Source organism: Priapulus caudatus, unplaced genomic scaffold, assembly GCF_000485595.1.
Source record: "Priapulus caudatus unplaced genomic scaffold, Priapulus_caudatus-5.0.1 Scaffold332, whole genome shotgun sequence".
Classification (NCBI taxonomy): Eukaryota; Metazoa; Priapulida; class Priapulimorpha; order Priapulimorphida; family Priapulidae; genus Priapulus; species Priapulus caudatus.
The window spans coordinates 199,985-218,608 of record NW_014577393.1 but is presented as its reverse complement, the minus strand read 5'-3'; the positions used below and the strand labels follow the sequence as shown (position 1 = coordinate 218,608).

At 39.8% G+C, this 18,624-nt stretch overlaps 3 protein-coding genes across 3 annotated transcripts in view; 2 read left to right on the top strand and 1 right to left on the bottom strand.

Annotated features, from left to right (window-relative positions):
- LOC106809156 (TBC1 domain family member 22B-like) overlaps window positions 1–2,775 on the top strand; it is a 16,264-nt gene extending 13,489 nt beyond the window's left edge. Inside the window, exons 11-13 of the mRNA XM_014812139.1 lie at window positions 201–328; window positions 563–658; window positions 1,077–2,775. Of these exons, the coding sequence (XP_014667625.1) occupies window positions 201–328; window positions 563–658; window positions 1,077–1,220 (368 nt within the window). The 3' untranslated portion in view covers window positions 1,221–2,775. The remainder of the gene's footprint in view (window positions 1–200; window positions 329–562; window positions 659–1,076) is intronic.
- A 14-nt stretch (window positions 2,776–2,789) lies between these two features.
- Window positions 2,790–7,095, bottom strand: LOC106809155 (THO complex subunit 7 homolog). Its single transcript, XM_014812137.1, has 8 exons — window positions 7,086–7,095; window positions 6,848–6,974; window positions 6,479–6,606; window positions 6,143–6,229; window positions 5,326–5,383; window positions 5,053–5,119; window positions 4,631–4,700; window positions 2,790–4,049 (listed from the first exon to the last, which is right to left on the bottom strand). The coding sequence occupies exons 1-8, from the start codon at window positions 7,093–7,095 to the stop codon at window positions 4,003–4,005; spliced, it is 594 nt and encodes a 197-aa protein (XP_014667623.1). The 3' UTR covers window positions 2,790–4,002.
- A 277-nt stretch (window positions 7,096–7,372) lies between these two features.
- The window catches only part of LOC106809154 (ataxin-7-like protein 1), a 37,505-nt gene continuing 26,253 nt past the window's right edge, over window positions 7,373–18,624 (top strand). Inside the window, exons 1-3 of the mRNA XM_014812136.1 lie at window positions 7,373–7,469; window positions 8,611–8,682; window positions 9,590–9,694. Of these exons, the coding sequence (XP_014667622.1) occupies window positions 7,388–7,469; window positions 8,611–8,682; window positions 9,590–9,694 (259 nt within the window). The 5' untranslated portion in view covers window positions 7,373–7,387. The remainder of the gene's footprint in view (window positions 7,470–8,610; window positions 8,683–9,589; window positions 9,695–18,624) is intronic.

The window sequence follows — 18,624 nt, the reverse complement described above, 5'->3', positions numbered from 1 at the left end:
AGAGAGAGAGAGAGAGAGAGAGAGGGAGAGAGAGAGAGAGAGAGAGAGAGAGAGAGAGAGAGAAAGGCAGAGAGAGGGGGTTGCATGAGAGAGATAAATTCAGAAATTAGGGTCTCCATCAGTAACGATGCTTGATCAGATCACAGGCTCGTAGTCAGCTCATCATTACTGCTAATGCTTATCATTTTCTTCCATAATAGCCCCGCTACACAAACACCTGGATAAGAACTCTGTAGAATATCTGCAATTTGCATTTCGCTGGATGAACAATTTGCTCATGCGAGAAATTCCGCTACGATGTACGATACGGCTGTGGGACACATATCAGGTAAAGTCAGGGCTATAGCGTGCACTGTAGATCATGCAACTGTAAAAGATGCATCAATGTTTAAAAACAAACAAATGGGAAATGGGAATTGCGATGGTTTCGCTTGTATTTGATCAAAGTTTTTTTCATATTCGTGTCTAGACGTTTCAGTAAATTTTCATGATTTTAACAGGTTGTGCCAACATTGCTGGTAAATACAAGCTCCTGCTAATCACATGTGTTCTGTGTTCACAGTCGGAGCCTGAAGGGTTTGCCATGTTTCACCTTTATGTCTGTGCAGCTCTACTGCTGGAATTCTCTAGAGACATTCAAAAAGAAAAGGATTTTCAGGTGAGTGATTATAGTGATTGCAAGCATACATTTTTGTAGTAAGGGTAATATCATGAACATGGAAATACACATCGGGTGTAAAAATTCTCAACTGTCTACCATTTGAGATTCATTATACCTGATATACTTGAATACACACGCATACAAACACATGTTTTTAATGAAATGTCTCGTGTAAGTTCACTGTAATATGTGGCAATATTTATAATGTTAAGAACATTAATAAAAGGCTTTTATGTTGATTGTGGTATTCTATATAAGGCTTGCATGTTGACAATATTTTACGTTGTGAGTTACCATGGTAATATCACTTTGTTACAGCACATCACAGTAAGATTGGTCACGGTGTCAACATGTGTATCTTTGTCGCCGTGTCGTTCCACGCATCATACCATCATGGCGTTACCATTGCTTGCAGGGCATCATGCTGCTGCTGCAGAACCTGCCAACGGCACACTGGGGCAATGAGGAGGTGAGCCAGCTACTGGCGCAGGCCTACCAACTCAAGTACATGTTTGCCGATGCCCCGAATCACCTGCACCCGAAGGCAGGCAAGAAGTAGTGTCGATGACGAGGACTGATTCTCGCTGAGATAGCGCGCGCGTGTCACGCATCCCGCACGCGCACATGGGGGAGAGAGAGAGGCCTGTGTAAATATTTTTCTGGGGGGGTGATTGTGAGCGAAGGATCGTGGCGCGGAGGGTCACGCCATGTCTCCGCGCGTTCGCTCGCCGTGTTCGATGATTCGTTTTGAGACGTTGTCGAGTTCGCGGCCCGATGGCGGTCGTCTGCGAGCGACGCATGTACACAGGATTGTTAGCAGAGCGTGCTGCAATCCTACAGAACAATCGTGGTTGTTTCGTCCCTCTGCTGGACGCTGCTGAGCGATGAGTCGGTGGGAGGGGGAGAAGGCTGTTCCCCTCTTTCCTGGGGAGGAGGGCATGCATGCTGGTACGATGGCCTAATACACATTGCTTTGGAAGCAGACTAATCGTGAGGTGACGGAAGCGTGGCGGACGGATTTGTAACGATGACGACCAAGATGATGTGATAAATCGGATTTGTGTCCGACGAAAATCTCGCACATGTTGTTAATTGTATATATATTTTGTTAGGTTTTCAGCAGGCATGTGACGCTGGCGTGCAATAGGACGCAAACTGGCTAGGTCACTGTGACAGAGCCATCTGTAGCAGGACTGTCAGCCATTTTGAAAAGATTTCCCTCCTTATTGCAAATGATCTATGACAAGATTTCCCCCCATATTGGAGACGATCTCTTATATAAGCGGAAACATAACCGTGCCTTAAAATGCTGTCTCATCTTAACTATCGACTTATCGCTCGTTACAAGGACCCCCTAAACGTCAAATCAAGCGCTAAATTCGATCTTCCTCTGCTGATGAATTTGCGAGTTATGGTACACTGTTTGTTATCTAGACTATACAGTCGCCTAGCTAAACAAGCAAAAATCCATTTCAACTATGGATGGGAAACAGGTACGATGGTACATACTGGATTTGATAGGATACGATTAAATGTAGAAGACCTACTTCGTTGAATGAAAGCTTTACTTATGTCTCGTTCATGGCTAACATGACAAATATCAAAATTACAAACCGTTGTTTAGGCCATTTTGTGTGGTGTGCGAGAGGTGATAACAACCACGTGCTATACCTTGCCCTGCAGCTATCTATGTACTCGATATATGTGACGATTTATTGTTGAGATTTTTGGTATGAACGAGTTGTATAAGAAATTCCGTTATAAATACAAATTACATAACATCTCTTCATCAAATGTAACAACTGAAATCGCAGATACAATCGATGCCGGTGCGTGAACCTGGGACATATTACCCACCTCTCTCAGAACTGGTCACCTCTACATATCTAGGAACTCCTACAACTACCCGAGTTGGCATACATGTCAACCCCATCGGATGCCCACCTGTATAACCTTCTGGAAAAATCCATAAAATCCATAAGAAAAATGGGTCATCTGCATCGGACTCTGTGTAAAAGACGGAGCAAAACAGTCGCCATTAAATAATAACAGTATCCTGTAAATAACCAAAATTTTGTCCAGTATAATAAAAACAAGGTTATATGTTATCATAAGGAATGCTTGCATGTCATTTGTTCATTTTCATTATTTTTTATTATAAAATATGATGTATTACAATATATAGAAACGTGTCAAATCACACGTTCATTTACAATGCATAACCATCATTGCCATGCAACTTGTTTTTCCACTTAACGACTGTGCTCAATGACCGTCTGTGCATATATGTATATTATATATATATATATAGTTGGTTTAGTATAGCTTATATTTTATATGGTTCCCCACACAGCGAGGATAATTCTCCAGATGTTCACCGCGATGGACTTTCTATAGCGTGGTAAAATCGCAAAGGTTCGCTAAAACCGTTTACAGCAGCATGTGAGCAACTATATTGCTATATCCAGAGTAAATAATAGGGATCCCATCACTTACTACAACTAGTAACAGTTGTAGTCTTAACAACGATATAATAACTAGTGTATACTAGGGATGCCTACTAACAAATCCCTATTACATGTTCCTGTCTGTCACTATGACGTGGCCATGCGCAATCGAACACGAACATCGTTTTATTTGCTGTGATTGGTATGACTGCAGATTTCTGCGTACATGGTTTCACACATCGTCGTGCGTTCTTCATACCGTGAACAACGCTAACAAACCCACGCTTCGCCCCCCCCCTCCCGATCAGAATACGCATACAACACACGATATCTGTTGTTTTTACGCGAGCGATTAGAGGCTTCTTAGACCACGCACACATTTCATCTTCGCATAGCTACATCATCAACTGTACAATGCAAATTCTAAGCACTGGCACAGGCTGCATTATTTTCCATCCGATTTGCTAAGAAAGCCTGCCTGCATCAGCATGGGTATTCAATGCCCTGCCTGATCATCTATAATTTCCACTTCAGTGGATGTGTATGGAGTGACACCACTGTATTGCATTACTTCACTGCTCGTAACAGCGAGGTGTCACTTGAACTACGTTCATTGTACGCCCTGGGAAGGTATGAGCATCAAGAATTGTTGCGCGAACAAGTGTGATACTGCCAAGCATAGAAATAAGCTGGTATCACATTTCTACGAGACAAGTTGCCAAAGTTGCGAGTCATTACCGAGAATCAGCAAGTCATTAATGCCAGGTAACAACAACCAGCAATATGAGATGTGAACGCAAAGTAAACGATGAGATCCTGTTTTGCGGGATTGTCCCCAGATGGCGCTGATTCTGGTGGCGACGGACAAAGCGACGTCCCTGCACACTTCGCAGCCTATCCCGTTTCCATTCTAATGTCCTCGTCTTTCTTTTCATCATCAGCTGCAACGCAAACGGACAGCAATAATCGTAACCATAACAACAAACAAGTAGGAGCCAAAGGGAATACGACCCCTCGCCCGATTGTGATGTAATAATGGAAGAGATTAGCATTACTGTGGGAGTTATACTGTTATAGCGATCGGTTACAGGGAAACACGTAAATAAAATAGTAGGCCACAATTAAAAAAATCTTTGTTTGCCCTCACCCGACCTAGGCTGAAATGCTTGGGTAGGTAGGTAGGCTTTTCTTAGGGGGGGGGGGAGTCTTTTTACAAATTTAGCATGGTGTCTACATGCTCGGGTGTACTTGTGTGGAGATACCTTTTATGTTGAATGTTTGTTTTGCTTGGTACATATAATGTATTGCCTACAGATTTATAGAATGCAGTGATACAATTTCTATAAAAAAAAAATGGGAAAGATCAATAAAATATTTTGAGTCGGCCCCTTTTTTGCAGGTCGGTCGGGTGAGGGCAAACAAACAATATTTTTATTATGGCCTTACTACATGCGAACACATCTCCCTGTTGTGCTGCTGAAATCCTACAAGGCGATGTGTGAAGTGTACTGTGAACACTTACCCTCTAATAAGCTGGTGAGCTCGTATATCGCTGTCATGAGAACGTGGAACTGTTTCCTTCTCATCTCCAGCTGCGAAAACATCAAATATTCATTCACATCGCTATTGAAGCAGATAGTATATATTACCTTGAAGTATTACCATGTTGTAGATGTGTATAATGTTTACTATTAAAGACATTATGGACTGACAAATGTGACCCCGTGTACAAAGTGAAATCATAATGAGTCGCAGTAATAAGATAATAAGAACCTACTAGTAAGGTAATATTATGATTTCCTACATGTAGCAACTTGGTGAGATTTTTACACTGATGCCCTAAATGGGTAGTTTGCTTCCCATTTCACTTAGATAGTTAATTCATTACATCTGTACTCACATATATACAACTGTGTTTTTTTTCTGCAACCTCTTATTTATTACCTTGTCGTCGAGAGCCAAGTTTTCCTTCTGTGAGCTCTGCGTCTGCTGGTCTAGAGCCTCCAACTCACTACGCAAACACAAACGACGAAAACATGGTTTTAGACAGGAATTGCACCGGTGCAGCTTGAATGCTTACTACACAAATTTATGATCAAACATTAAATGTGAAATACGCGCATGCACATACAAACGCAGCCAGTACAAATTCACACCCACCCTGGCCACCCACCCATGTACGTGCACATGCACACATAATGGATATCAATAACTCACTTCAATGTTTCCTGTCTGTCTGGATGCTGCTGTATCAGCTTTGCCAGAACATCATACTCTATAAACATGGCAACAAAAACAGAAAATTAGTTTTGTATCATGCGAGCAGCAAATTAAATCGAACCTGACACAGTGAAATCGGAGTAAATACTCGTATGAAACACTTGTTCATCGTCACGCTAACATGATAGGCCGACATTCTTTTATGTATCCGCGCACGGCTGGGACTGGATCAGTCGTATGCAGGGAGTCACATTCACATCAGCCTCGGCCCGTGAACCTAGGATTCATCGAGAAAATCTTGGTTCACATGCCAGGTGATCATGTTATCCTGCACCTCATCATCTCCAGTTAGAATCCAGTCATTGCAACACTATGTTGCTCTGGTCTCAGTTTCCTATCATTTCAGAACACCAGATGGCGCCCCGATCAAATAAGATCAATGTGTATCGCAACAATAAACAAAGGCAAAGGAGAATGTAGGAATAGTAAGGGAATAGGAATTGACTGACCATACACCATGGAGATAGAGATTACACAACATGACATCTAAGACAAGTGATGGAAGGGGGATCAGAGAAGCTGTAGTCACCACATTAACCAAGCACCATAATTATTCTCTATACCAGGCACATTTCATACATGGTGACCTATGACTGCTCTAGCATTCCTAACAGCCATGCGAGCCACCGTATTCAGATTCGCCAGCTTATACAAAGGAATGCAGGAATTCACACAGGGTGAATTTAAAGGCCAGTTAATCAAAAAAAAACTATTAAAAGTACTCGATAAAACCTTTTTTTCTATATTGCAGTACCTTGTCTATTTTTGCGGATTCTCTTTGCCTGTAATAATTCATTCTTGCAGTCAATAATCTGCTGCCTGGCATCATCTATTTGTTGTTCTGAATATAAAAAACATCATCATGTATATGTAGATATCAAATTAACAAAATGTCTAGTTTTGCATCTATGCAAGAAAGTTCATCGGAAAGCAACTAACTATAGCTAGTTAGGGACGATGCTTCCCAGGTTAATTCAATTAAAGCCATGGTCCTGTAAACTTTCAGAACTTGTAAAATTACCACCACTGCCCTAACCTATCTGTCACACTTTTAGTAACATAATCCTGGATTGCACAGTATTTTCTCTACCTATATCTGTGTAGAGTCTTTCATAGTTCTTTTTTTCCTGGACATTCATGTCATGAATGAACTTGGTTTTCGCATGGCTTATCTCAATCTGGGCCAGTTGTGACAGCAGCTTTTGGTAGGCAGCATTACTATAGAAGAAACATTGTAGAACTGAATAATAATCCAGCAACGACAACAAAATATAAATATTGTTCCTAGTTCTGTGACTTTGTATTGCTCAATGATCCCACACTAGTATTACTATTAGTCAATATTGGACCATGAAACACCACCTCGCTGTGAATGGACTAATATACATAAACACACCATGATGGTTCTTTGTTAACGTATATTACACTGGTAATTTATTGTGACCGTGCCATGAATTACCTTTCCTCATCGCTCTCTGCGTCTTTGCCGTGGAACCATTTGAAGAAAGTTTTGAGAAATGTGTTGATACGAGTGTCGCTACCAGTACCATCGCCCTCTATGAGAAGCTTCTTTCTCAGTATGTCATCTGGAATAATGGGTATGTTATAAATATAATGTAGGTACGCATTACTAAAATTATATTCATACGTAAACTTCAAGAGCAAGTAGTAGTACAAAAATAAAGTCAAAGACTTACCGTCAGCCATTCTTTCAGAATGCCGCTGCCGGGCGCACATGTCGCCGTAATAAACCACGCTAATAAATTAACTGAAACATTTTGGTGACAAAATATAATCTCACAATACAATTACTATTATATAAAGTAAACTTAATTTGTAATTATATTAGATGTTAGATTAAACTGACTAGTAACATATCATACTTTTATTTTTATCTATTTAGTAAATGGATTGCGGCGGACCTCAACATCCGAATTTGACGTCACTTTCGGCGATTGTCGGCTGAGATCGCCAAAAGCAAGCAACAAGACACATCAAAATGGCGAAGCCTAGAGACAGTCCAGCTATGTTTTCCGGGCAAGCCTGGACAGCCTGGGTTGAGAGAATAGAATCCCCAGGCGGTAAGGAAAAACAAATTTGACATAGACGAACTTTAGCTAAGTCCCAACCCCATAGGTTTTGCACGCCTTGCTAATTATTTCAATATTTTAGTGCGTGCTCTCCCAAAATGTTTGAGGAAATAGTCAAATATGTTTGTTTAGCAGTTGTTTAGAACTTTAAACCAGTAATAAAGGTACTTACACATTAATTTAACACCGATTATACATTTATTAAACTATATAGATGAGGTCTACACGATGAAATTAACGACGATATTTTCGATGTAAACACGTCGCTGCATAACAACGTTGTCGTTGATAGAGTTTGTAGTTGCCACCTTTGGGACTGACTTTGTGGGTTGCTTTGATTTTTAGTTTTAGATAACTTAGTAGATATGCTAAATATCAACGCATTTGTTGCTTATTTCTAGTTGTCTATGATGGTTTTAACATTCCCCTACATCATTAAATTCGAATGGAACAGCACAAGCTAAGAGCATACAACATCAGTACCGTAGATATCTCTGGCATGTAAACAAATTTATTTCTGCACCAGATGAGGATGGTAGGCCTATCGTTTAGCATTAATAGATAAATGAATACTTAAGGAGTTAATATTATTGTTTAATATGATACAAATAGCTGATCCGGTTCTTTCCAGTGTGCATAGCATGTTTACATTGTCATTGCTTATCCACAGACTAATATTTTAATATTATAAAATAATGATAAATAAAAATATAGTAGTAATTTGCTTAATAATACGAAAATTAACTGAATAAGAAAGACCTACCTGCTATTTATTGATAAAAGAAGAGAGAGAGTTAGTAGGAATTCTGACCATTTTATTTTCGTGTAATTTTATATACTGACATCACAGTGAATGGTTAGCAGTAACAAAAAGCTTGCATATTATGTCTCCCTTTAACTATATCTGCCTTGCTAACTTCAACTCTAATGCAGTCGTCCCATTACAGGTATTTGTCCGTAGCAGCAAGTGGTGTTATATTAAAAGAGTATGATATTATTTTGTAGGGAAGCAAAGTTGGATTGGGTTAGGGTTAGGTCAGTGTTGAATCAGGATACATTCAACAATACAGGATAGGAAGGAGATAATATATCGCCATTTAAACATTTATCTAGAATGACATAATCATTTCAGATTTTGATGCATCAAACCCGAGGGATAAAAAAGACACAACACAAGCAGATGCAATGAAGCTAAGGACAGTTGGTAAGTATATTACATATTAATATACTAGACGAAGGAGGGCGGGCGCGCGAATTCGTATAGCGGGCAGCGCGAGATGCTACATACAACACCCGCGGCCGCGTGCGCCCAGTCCCGCGGCCGTGCGCGGCTTAACCGCTCTCGGAGGTCGGGGAACAACGCATCTTTTGCGCAACGCCATCTTGTACCCGGTCTCTCTGGACTTTGGTAGAGATTGGATTGCTTTAATGCTCCTTTATAGTTTTGTAGTGGAAGAGTCATTTGTAAATAGAAATATTTATATATATATAGTAAATTATATCATCTTATTCAAATGATTAATATACTACTTAAAGTGATTACGTCATCGTAAATAGTAAACAAAAATTAAAAATATTTCCACTTTTTCACAAAATGTAAGTAAGTTTACTTTTTATGGTTAAATTGTTGCATTATACGTCCTATTTTACTATATTGTTTGATGTAAACATACACTCGTGACTCATACATAGCCCATAGCAAGCAATTAATTTCAGGATCATATAAATGTAAAATGTAAAAAAATGGCAACAAAAATTTTACAAATATACACCATAGAAAATTCGTGACGTAGTCAATTTAACAGTATGTTGATTGTAAAATCAGCATAAATGAAATGGTTTCATTCACCACACTAATTACTTTTTATTACAACTTGATATTATGGTTAGATGGATAAATTGTGTGATCTATCAAGGTTTCACCTATATTTCCCCATAGCCTGACTAGAGACATGCGCATTCATGTAGAGGTCTAACCACTCTGCTAGCTATGTATGTTATTGTAATGTTAATGCTAGACATTCGTTTTACAATGCAACAGATTCCATCACCGTTGGATGCCTTTTCCCATTTCAGGTCTTCGTACCTTAGAATATGTTCATGTTTTTCAGATATGTCACTGTTTGGATTCTGCCCAGTACAGGATGAATTCTACCTGGTTGTGTGTGAATTCTGTGGGCAAGTGATAAAACCTCAGGCTTTCAAAACGCACATCGGTAGGTTGTTGTCTGAAACGTAACTACGGATAGATTTCTTATATACAAACACGTGTTATGCTGGTGTACTTAATATAGTATACAATATTATATGTTAGTTTAAACATTTATCATGCATTGCCAGTTAATAGTATAAGTTCTGCAGACAGTAATTGTGAAATATGTTTGATGCTGTGAATTCAGTGTTTAGTCAATCATCTCCCATGACCATGGATCTTACAGAGATACACTGCAGGTAAGATACAGTATGATAGACAGGTCGGGGAAGGAATTCACTGGAACATGGGCATGGGATATCGCAGAAACCCTCGCATAAGATGACAGATGCACACATACATACATTAGCAGGATAAGACAGGGTATCACAATAACATGTAACTTGTCACATGCAAGCACACGCATGCAAACACTCACATTAATAGACATTACACTGTAACATACGCATGCACACACACGCACACACACACACACATGCGAGCACGTATGCATGCATGTCTGTGCACACTCGTACACACACACACACACACACACACACGCACGCACGCACACATGCGAGCACGTAGGCATGCATGTCTGTGCACACACACACCAGGGTGCGAAATTAACGGGAGTCCGGAGTCAAATACTCCCTGATTTACTGTCGGACTCACTGATTTGACATATGCAGGAGTCCGTGTGACTCCCTGAAAATTCTGCCATACTAACTAGCCTCGCGGAGTTACCGTATTTTTTCAGCTAATGTCCAAAGAAAATTTGGCAGACGTGCAACCGCATGAATCTTAAAAATAACCACATGCGTTATTGTTAATATCTTTAATTTTAAAACCCAGACTGCGGACTCCCTTATTTTGCTGCGGACTCCCTCTTTTTGAGGGTAGGGAGTCTGTTGGAAAAGTTAATTTCTACCCCTGCACATGCACGCACACATGCGAGCACATAGGCATGCATGTCTGTGCACACACACACGCGCACACACACACACACATGCACGCACATGCACTCAGACACAGGCTTAACAGTAGCAATGATATAAAGACACACTGCAGCCTCTATCGTCTCCATCGGACAATGCCAGTTAGCTGTCAGCATGTCAGATAAAGCTTTTAGAATTCTTATAACCAGCCGCCCAACTTTGGCATTAAACTTGCAGAGCACCAAGTTACTGGTTTGGGCGAATTACACCTTTGCCTGTTAAAACCCCAAAAATTCTCTTTAAATTTATCTACGATTATATAGTATCAAAAGCTCATAATAGAGAAGAGTATGACACCATTTTAACAGCGTTTTGAATAGTTTTCAACTTGTAAATATTCTATAAATATGTGAATAAATATATTCAAACTTTACCTTGTATTTGTCTATGATTCTCCCTTAATCATATGACACCACCAATTTTACCTGAAAATCGTATCTGTTCTTCAAAAATGTTTTGAATACGACATGGTTTCACACAGTTTTCCCAAATGATCGCATGTATTCGGCGCAAGTTTATTATCGCATTAGTGTTCTATTGTCTATGACGGAACGCTGGGGGCTGTTGGGGATATGAGGCATCGAATTGTATTCAGCTATTCCACTATTTACTATATTATTCAATATATTATATTATTGAATTGTATTCAGCTATTCACGCGTTTCCAGCGTGCTAGAAATAAATGTGTGCTCACGGCGAGCTAGCAGCTGATTTTAGCTGTGTTGCCATCGTGTTCCTGATGATAAGGAAGCGAAACAGGTGCTGTTACTGTGCTTGCCTAATATCCCCAACAGCCCCCAGCGTCCCGTAGTTACTTTTTTGAAGAACACATACGATTTTCAGGTTAATTGTTGGTGTCATATGATTAAGGGAGAATCATAGACGAAAACAAGGTAAAGTTTGAATATATTTATTCACATATTGATAGAATATTTACAAGTTAATGCAAACTATGCAAAACGCTGTTAAAACAGTGTCATACTCTTCTCTATTATGAGATCTTGGTAGTATGTATCTTACGTCTGCTTGCATAAGCATATTGTACAGTCAAGAGCCATGAGACAGGATTCACAAGGAAAAGCTTTCAAAGAAAAACTTATTGTGATAACACCTAACCTGCTAATATTGAATTCTGAAATCTTGATCTGGAACCCGAAATCTCGGTACGCTGTGTGGTAGCACATATCCACGAATTAACACTGTGAGACATGACAGACTGTTAGATAGACTGCTATAAAAAATCACACTGTCAAGTTGGCTGTCATAAAGAGGTGATTTTCCTATCATTTAAGTTTGTCTTCATTATTTATGCAATGTGATTTGCAGGTGACTGCTTGGTCATAATTTGACCATAATGATGCAGTGACATAATTTGAGATGTTATCACGTTCAGTATCTGCATCAGTATCTTTATCAGTATGTATCAGTATCATGTATCAGTATAGTGTTTCTGATGCCTACTTCACCAGTTGGTCATTAAAACAACAATGTCACATACGTCAACATGCTAGCAAAGAGGTGCAAACTAAGAATGTTTATTGGGAAATTCATTCGCAGCCAAGAAAGTACTGTCTTAAGATGGGTAAAACATGTGTGAAACTAGGATCGTTTGAGTTTTTGTTAAAGAAAAAGGTGGGTACGTGTGTTGTGTGTAGAATTTTCATGAAAACAGTTGTAAAACATGCCGTAGGAATAAGTCTACAGTAATTTTACAGTGAGAGATCGACAGAAAACCTAACAGTGATAAATAGTTTGGTAGTTTAGTGATTTTTGTTTTACAAAAATAGTTCTTGCAAGTAGCGATTAGGGTGAGCTACATCATACATGCTTACGTCAGCTTGCGTCATATTGATGTGTGAATTACACGAAAAATATCACAGCTGCATGAAGATGGGTCAGGATACAATAAATATATAATTGTGAAATTTTGACATATGTAGTCAGGAATACTTCTTCGATACAAAAAGCTTCTGTTTATAACGAGCGAGTTATAAAGCGAGTTTACAAAAGCGTTATACAAAAGCGAGTTTATAAAGGTTCTGTAGGACATAAATCTTACTAAGCGATCACGAACCTATTCAGTTTTGAACTTCAGATAAGTGGTGATTCATTATAGGGAACATTTAGCGATGAAGAGCAGCAGCAGTTTGTTGGGATATCTGTAAAATCGTTGGCGAGGGTGATTTAGTGTGTTCGTTCGACTGAACTTGAGTGTTTTCAAGTCAAGATTTAAGCACTTGCTTTCCATCGTTGGCTTGTCTACGATTACAAACTGATGGCATATCAGTGAGTTCTATCATATCATTGTCTTGTTCGTCTTTTCCAGATCACGCCTTTTCATCATCTAATCTATATTTCAGTTTGTATGTATGTATGTATGTATGTATGTCACCTATGCTCGGCCAAACCGCCCAAGCGATCTGGATGCAATTTTCAGAGGGCGATTTCCTATACCTGGCAAGTGTTCCTAGACGAAAAAAATCAAAATTTTTTTTAAAAACTTAAAAAGTTAAAAATTGATAACAATTCAATAGATGGCGGTGTGTACAGATTAACATGACGTACGTGTGAATCCATAGTGTATAAACTTAATGGCGCAGTGGCCTAATCGCTAGAACATCTGTCTCCTACACCGGGATTCCGGGTTCGAATCCGACCTCGGGAAATACTTTGTTTCTTTACTTTTGGATTGTTTAGTATGTACTTCTGCCACTTCACCATTAATTTCAAAATTTTTTTACTACATTTTTAAACGTTTAGTAAAAATCCAGAATAAACTATGGTCGATGATAATAATAGCGCAAACTGACGGGAACACTTCACGGAAGCCTATGTAGGTTACATTGAACTTGCTCTCGATGTTACTGACTATTTCTAAGCAGTTATCTCACTAGCTTACGCGGGTATGATAGTCTGATGACGCTCAGTATAATCGACGCAGTAATAACCCATCAGTTATAGAATTGAACAGAAATCTATAGCATCATCTACATAGGGGCTCAACGTGACGTTAGTTGTAGCGTTACATGCAATATCGGCAAGAATCGTCACGCCAGCGGTAGCAGGACATCTTAGCACACACGCTTTGTTTCTTTACTTTTGGACTGTTTAGTATGTACTTCCAGAATAAACTATAGAAGATGATAATGATAGCGCAAACTGACGGGAACACTTCACGGAAGCCTATGTAGGTTACAAATCAAATATTATCTTTTTATTTTTTTATTTTATTACTTTTACTTTTTTACTTTTTTATTTTTTAATGTCTTTTATCTTTTGATTTCTTATTATTTTTTACAGTTTGGGATGGGGTGGGATGGCATGGGAAGACATGCGATGGCATGGGATGGGATGGCATGCGATGGGATGGGATGGGATGGCATGGGCTGCGATATGGGATGGGATGGGATGGGATGGCATGGAATGGAATGGGATGGATGGATGGATGCATAGATAGATAGATAGTAAGATTTTTTGGGGTATTTTCCTTTCAACCTAGCCGTCACCAACTCAGTAACGCCACTGATTTCCCCGGGCAATGCCGGGTATCCCGCTAGTTTATAATAAAAAGGTGTGTGTGCGCAATGCACACATCTGCCATTTTGAACGAACAGTGTTCACATTGTTTACACACAGCTATTTTCTTGTGCCAGTGAAAAAAGCGACACTTTTTAATAAGAGTTTATCAGGAATATGTTTTTTGTTGAGGGTACCTACTTTTTACATAAGTCTTTTTATATCTTTTATAAACTACGCAATGTAAACGATAAAGTGTTTGTTTAACTTACGGCTTATCCCGGGTGTGTCGTAGTTATTTCAATTTGTCCGTAATTACTGTTATATATTATTACAATTATATCTCGTGTTTACACAAGGAACAATCAGCGTTACATGTCCTCGTGATGTAAAACTGCAGTTTTTTCAACGTGCAGGTTTAAAAAAAAAAACAGGTATTACATACTACCTTTTTGCATACATGTAGGTTTGAGCGATGGTTATATCACCTTGACAAATCTAATTCCTGTATTAATGGAAATGGAGATTATTTGGTGGGGGGGGGCGGAATCAAGAATGTTGTAGATGGTGGTGACCAAAAGGTGGGTACAGGTGGTTACAGTTGGGTACAGGTGGTTACAGTGGGGTACAGGTGGTTACAGTTGGGTACAGGTTTTACATGACGTCCGACTGAGTAAAAATTTCACTGACTGTAAAAACCTCTGTATTTCAATGAAGCATCGACACAAAACCCCGAAAAACGTGGAATCGAATATCACATTTCTCTTGAAGCATCGTGTAAATGCAGTCTTGGATATATACTGCTCGTCCCCACAGTCCAGCACTCGTAACTTACGGGCAGGACTGGCTCATTTTTAGCTCACCTTGACATCGTCAAGCTGAGCTATTGCCATGGGTCGTTGTCCGTCCGTCAACATTTGGCTACGGTCAACGATAACTCAGGAACTGTTTGACCCACATGTTTGAAATTGCGTATAGTTGTTACTGCTATGCTCCCATTTAGCGTCCTATTTTGGAGCACCGCCAGTCGACGTACTTTCGAGCCACGGGGCAATTTTTGGCAAAAATGGGAATTGCCATTAGTCAGTTCAGGTTCAATGGATTTTGCTCATTTTGGTATGTGAATGAATAAGGGCTAGGGCGTTTTGATATTATTAAAAAAATAATGCAAATTATGTAGGGTTTGGCAATTATATAGCCATATTATATATACACGGCAGATAACAAACAGTCTGGGGTGCACACTCGTCTGGTTCGTTTTACAAGATTTCATTGACAAATCTTTAATGTAAAATTCCTGCTATGAACATATTATGATTTTACTATTATTATTATATTATTATTATTATGATATGATGATTTATGCTAAGAAACATCAAAGCGGGTATAGCGCCATCTACCGTCACACAAATTGTGATTTATTTGGTTTATAAATTATTTATAATTTATAAAATAATATTATTTATTATTTTCACATAAAAAATTACACATATAATTATCAAGAGTATATAATGGGAGTCTCCCATATATACTCTTCGTTTCTATAATGTACGTTGATGGTTGCTCAATTAAAACTGACTCTCTCACTCACTCATTTGTGTCCTTTTTTGTGCGTGAGCCTACAGTGTCATTGACACTTTCATTATAGATATCACTATTCAATATTCACTATAAGTTACATAGTAGGAATCAAAATCTTTCAATTTCAGGACTGGGTGGTGTTTGAGACTTATTTTCAAGACTGTTAGATGAAACCCATGAGCTTTGGATAATCAGCAAGGTTAAGGTTGCTCTGTGTGGGTTACCCAACCTTACTCCCAACCATAACTGTAACCATAACCCTACCTCTCACTGTTACTCCTATAACCCTGTGATGAATGATGATCGGTCTAATGTTCCGCCTGCTTCACCCTACTCTTGTCTTTCTGATGGTAGAATGCTCAGTGTACTGGTAACTACATGCGCGGAAAGAGATTACTACAGCCTCTCTGTTCACTGCGGGATAAAAATAAAATGAGCGAACGTGGTGGGGAAAAACGCAGTACGTGGCCCGTGTGAGCGTCTGCCTCCGATGTAAATACGCTATATATAATATATTGTATATATATATATATATATATATATATATATATGTGTGTGTGTGTGCGTGTGTGCGTGTGTTGTGTGTGTGTGTGTGTGTGTGCGGCTATAGTTTATGTAAATATGAAGGAGATTGTGGTGTGCGCGTGCGTGCGTGCGTGTATGTGTGTGCGTGAGTGTGCGGTGCAGGTGCGTGTTATCTTTTGATCAGGTTAATATGTAAAGCCTAGCTTTACGTAGAAGTACGTAGTACTTTAGAAGTTCTTACGTAGAGTTCTTGCGTAAAAGTTACTCGCGTCGTCTTGCAGTAGGCCATTAGCCGTGTGATTCACTAACGTGCATGTTTGTTCTCTTTCGCTATCGCGATCTCTCTTCACATGAAGCCAATGTGTAAACCTGTGTTGTGAGGGCTTAGTAGTGGGTGTGAGAGCTAGTGGGTGCAGGGTTAGATACAATAATGCTTACCAAACACAGGATTAGGGCAGATATCCTGTGTTTTGGTTACATATTGTATCTAGTGCAGGGTGTGAGAGTGAGTGCGCGTGTTTGTGGGTGCAGGGTGTGCGAGTGAGTGTGTGTGTTTGTGGGGTGCAGGTGTGTGAGTGAGTGTGTGTGTTTGTGGGTGCAGGGTGTGAGAGTGTGTGTGTGTTTGTGGGTGCAGGGTGTGAGAGTGAGTTGCGCCGTGTTTGTGGGGTGCAGGGTTGGCAGTGTGTGTGTGTTTGTGGGTGCAGGGTGTGTGAGTGAGTGTGTGTGTTTTGTGGGTGCAGGGTGTGAGAGTAAGTGTGTGTGTTTGTGGGCTGGCAGGGTGTGAGAGTGAGTCGNACTCCTAACCCTACCTCTCACTGTTACTCCTAACCCTACCTCTCACCTGTTACTCCTAACCCTACCTCTCACTGTTACTCCTAACCCTACCTCTCACTGTTACTCCTAACCCTACCTCTCACTGTTACTCCTAACCCTACCTCTCACTGTTACTCCTAACCCTACCTCTCACTGTTACTCCTAACCCTACCTCTCACTGTTACTCCTAACCCTACCTCTCACTGTTTGATGATCGCTCTAATGTTCCGCCTGCTTCACCCTACTCTTGTCTTCTGATGGTAGAATGCTCAGTGTACTGGTAACTACATGCGCGGCAAGAGATTACTACTGCGGGATAAAAATAAAATGAGCGAACGTTGTGGGAAAAAACGCAGTACGTGGCCCGTGTGAGCGTCTGCCTCCGATGTAAATACCGCTATATATATATATATCAAGAGCTAATAATACCTCTAATAATACCTAATAANGACAGCCTGACATTACAGTCTGACATTACAGCCTGACATTACAGTCTGACATTACTGACAGCCTGACATTACTGCCTGACATTACAGTCTGACATTACAGTCTGACATTACTGACAGCCTGACATTACAGTCTGACATTACAGCCTGATATTACAGTCTGACATTACAGTCTGACATTACTGACAGCCGGACATTACAGTCTGACATTACAGTCTGACATTACAGTCTGACATTACAGCTTGACATTACTGCCTGACATTACAGTCTGACATTACTGACAGCCTGATATTACAGCCTGACATTACAGCCTGACATTACAGTCTGACATTACTGACAGCCTGACATTACAGCCTGACATTACAGCCTGACATTACTGACAGCCTGACATTACAGCCTGACATTACAGCCTGACATTACAGCCTGACATTACTGCCTGACATTACAGTCTGACATTACTGACAGCCTGACATTACAGTCTGACATTACAGCCTGACATTACAGCCTGACATTACAGTCTGACATTACAGCCTGACATTACAGCCTGACATTACACTCTGACATTACAGCCTGACATTACAGCCTGACGGCTGTTCAGACTGCGTGAGAAATATCCCGACAGATATGATATGTTCACATATAAGATGTTCACACATAGGTGAAGATCTCTTCAAAGGCTTCCGAGAGTGCGGCTCTGACCGTGCTGAACAACCATCGAACCTCCTCGGCTGCGTTCCGAGAAGGAGAGGAGGTATCCCAGGATGAGGAGGAGGACGAAGACGATGGCGACACCAACAGTAAAGGTGACACTAGCTAGTGACTGGAAGTAGTAGTAGTGTAGCAATCCCTACAGTAGTGGTAGTGTACAAATATATATATATATTCCAATTACATGTAATGCACACCTCAACTTTTATATATATATATATGAGATAAGATAAATTTAAAAATAGAAATAGGTGTCAAAATTGTATAACATGAAATTTATCTTATCTATTTAACCAATAAAATGTTGACACTAGGGGTATATTGCAATACGGTTTTTGGTCGCAATACTCAATTGCAATACGACAAAA

Coding starts and splice junctions, on each gene's coding strand:
- LOC106809155 (XM_014812137.1), bottom strand. Junction 6,230..6,478: donor AAGACTCTACACAGATATAG/GTAGAGAAAATA, acceptor TTTTATATTCAG/AACAACAAATAGATGATGCC. Junction 5,120..5,325: donor GACAGACAGGAAACATTGAA/GTGAGTTATTGA, acceptor GTGTTTGCGTAG/TGAGTTGGAGGCTCTAGACC.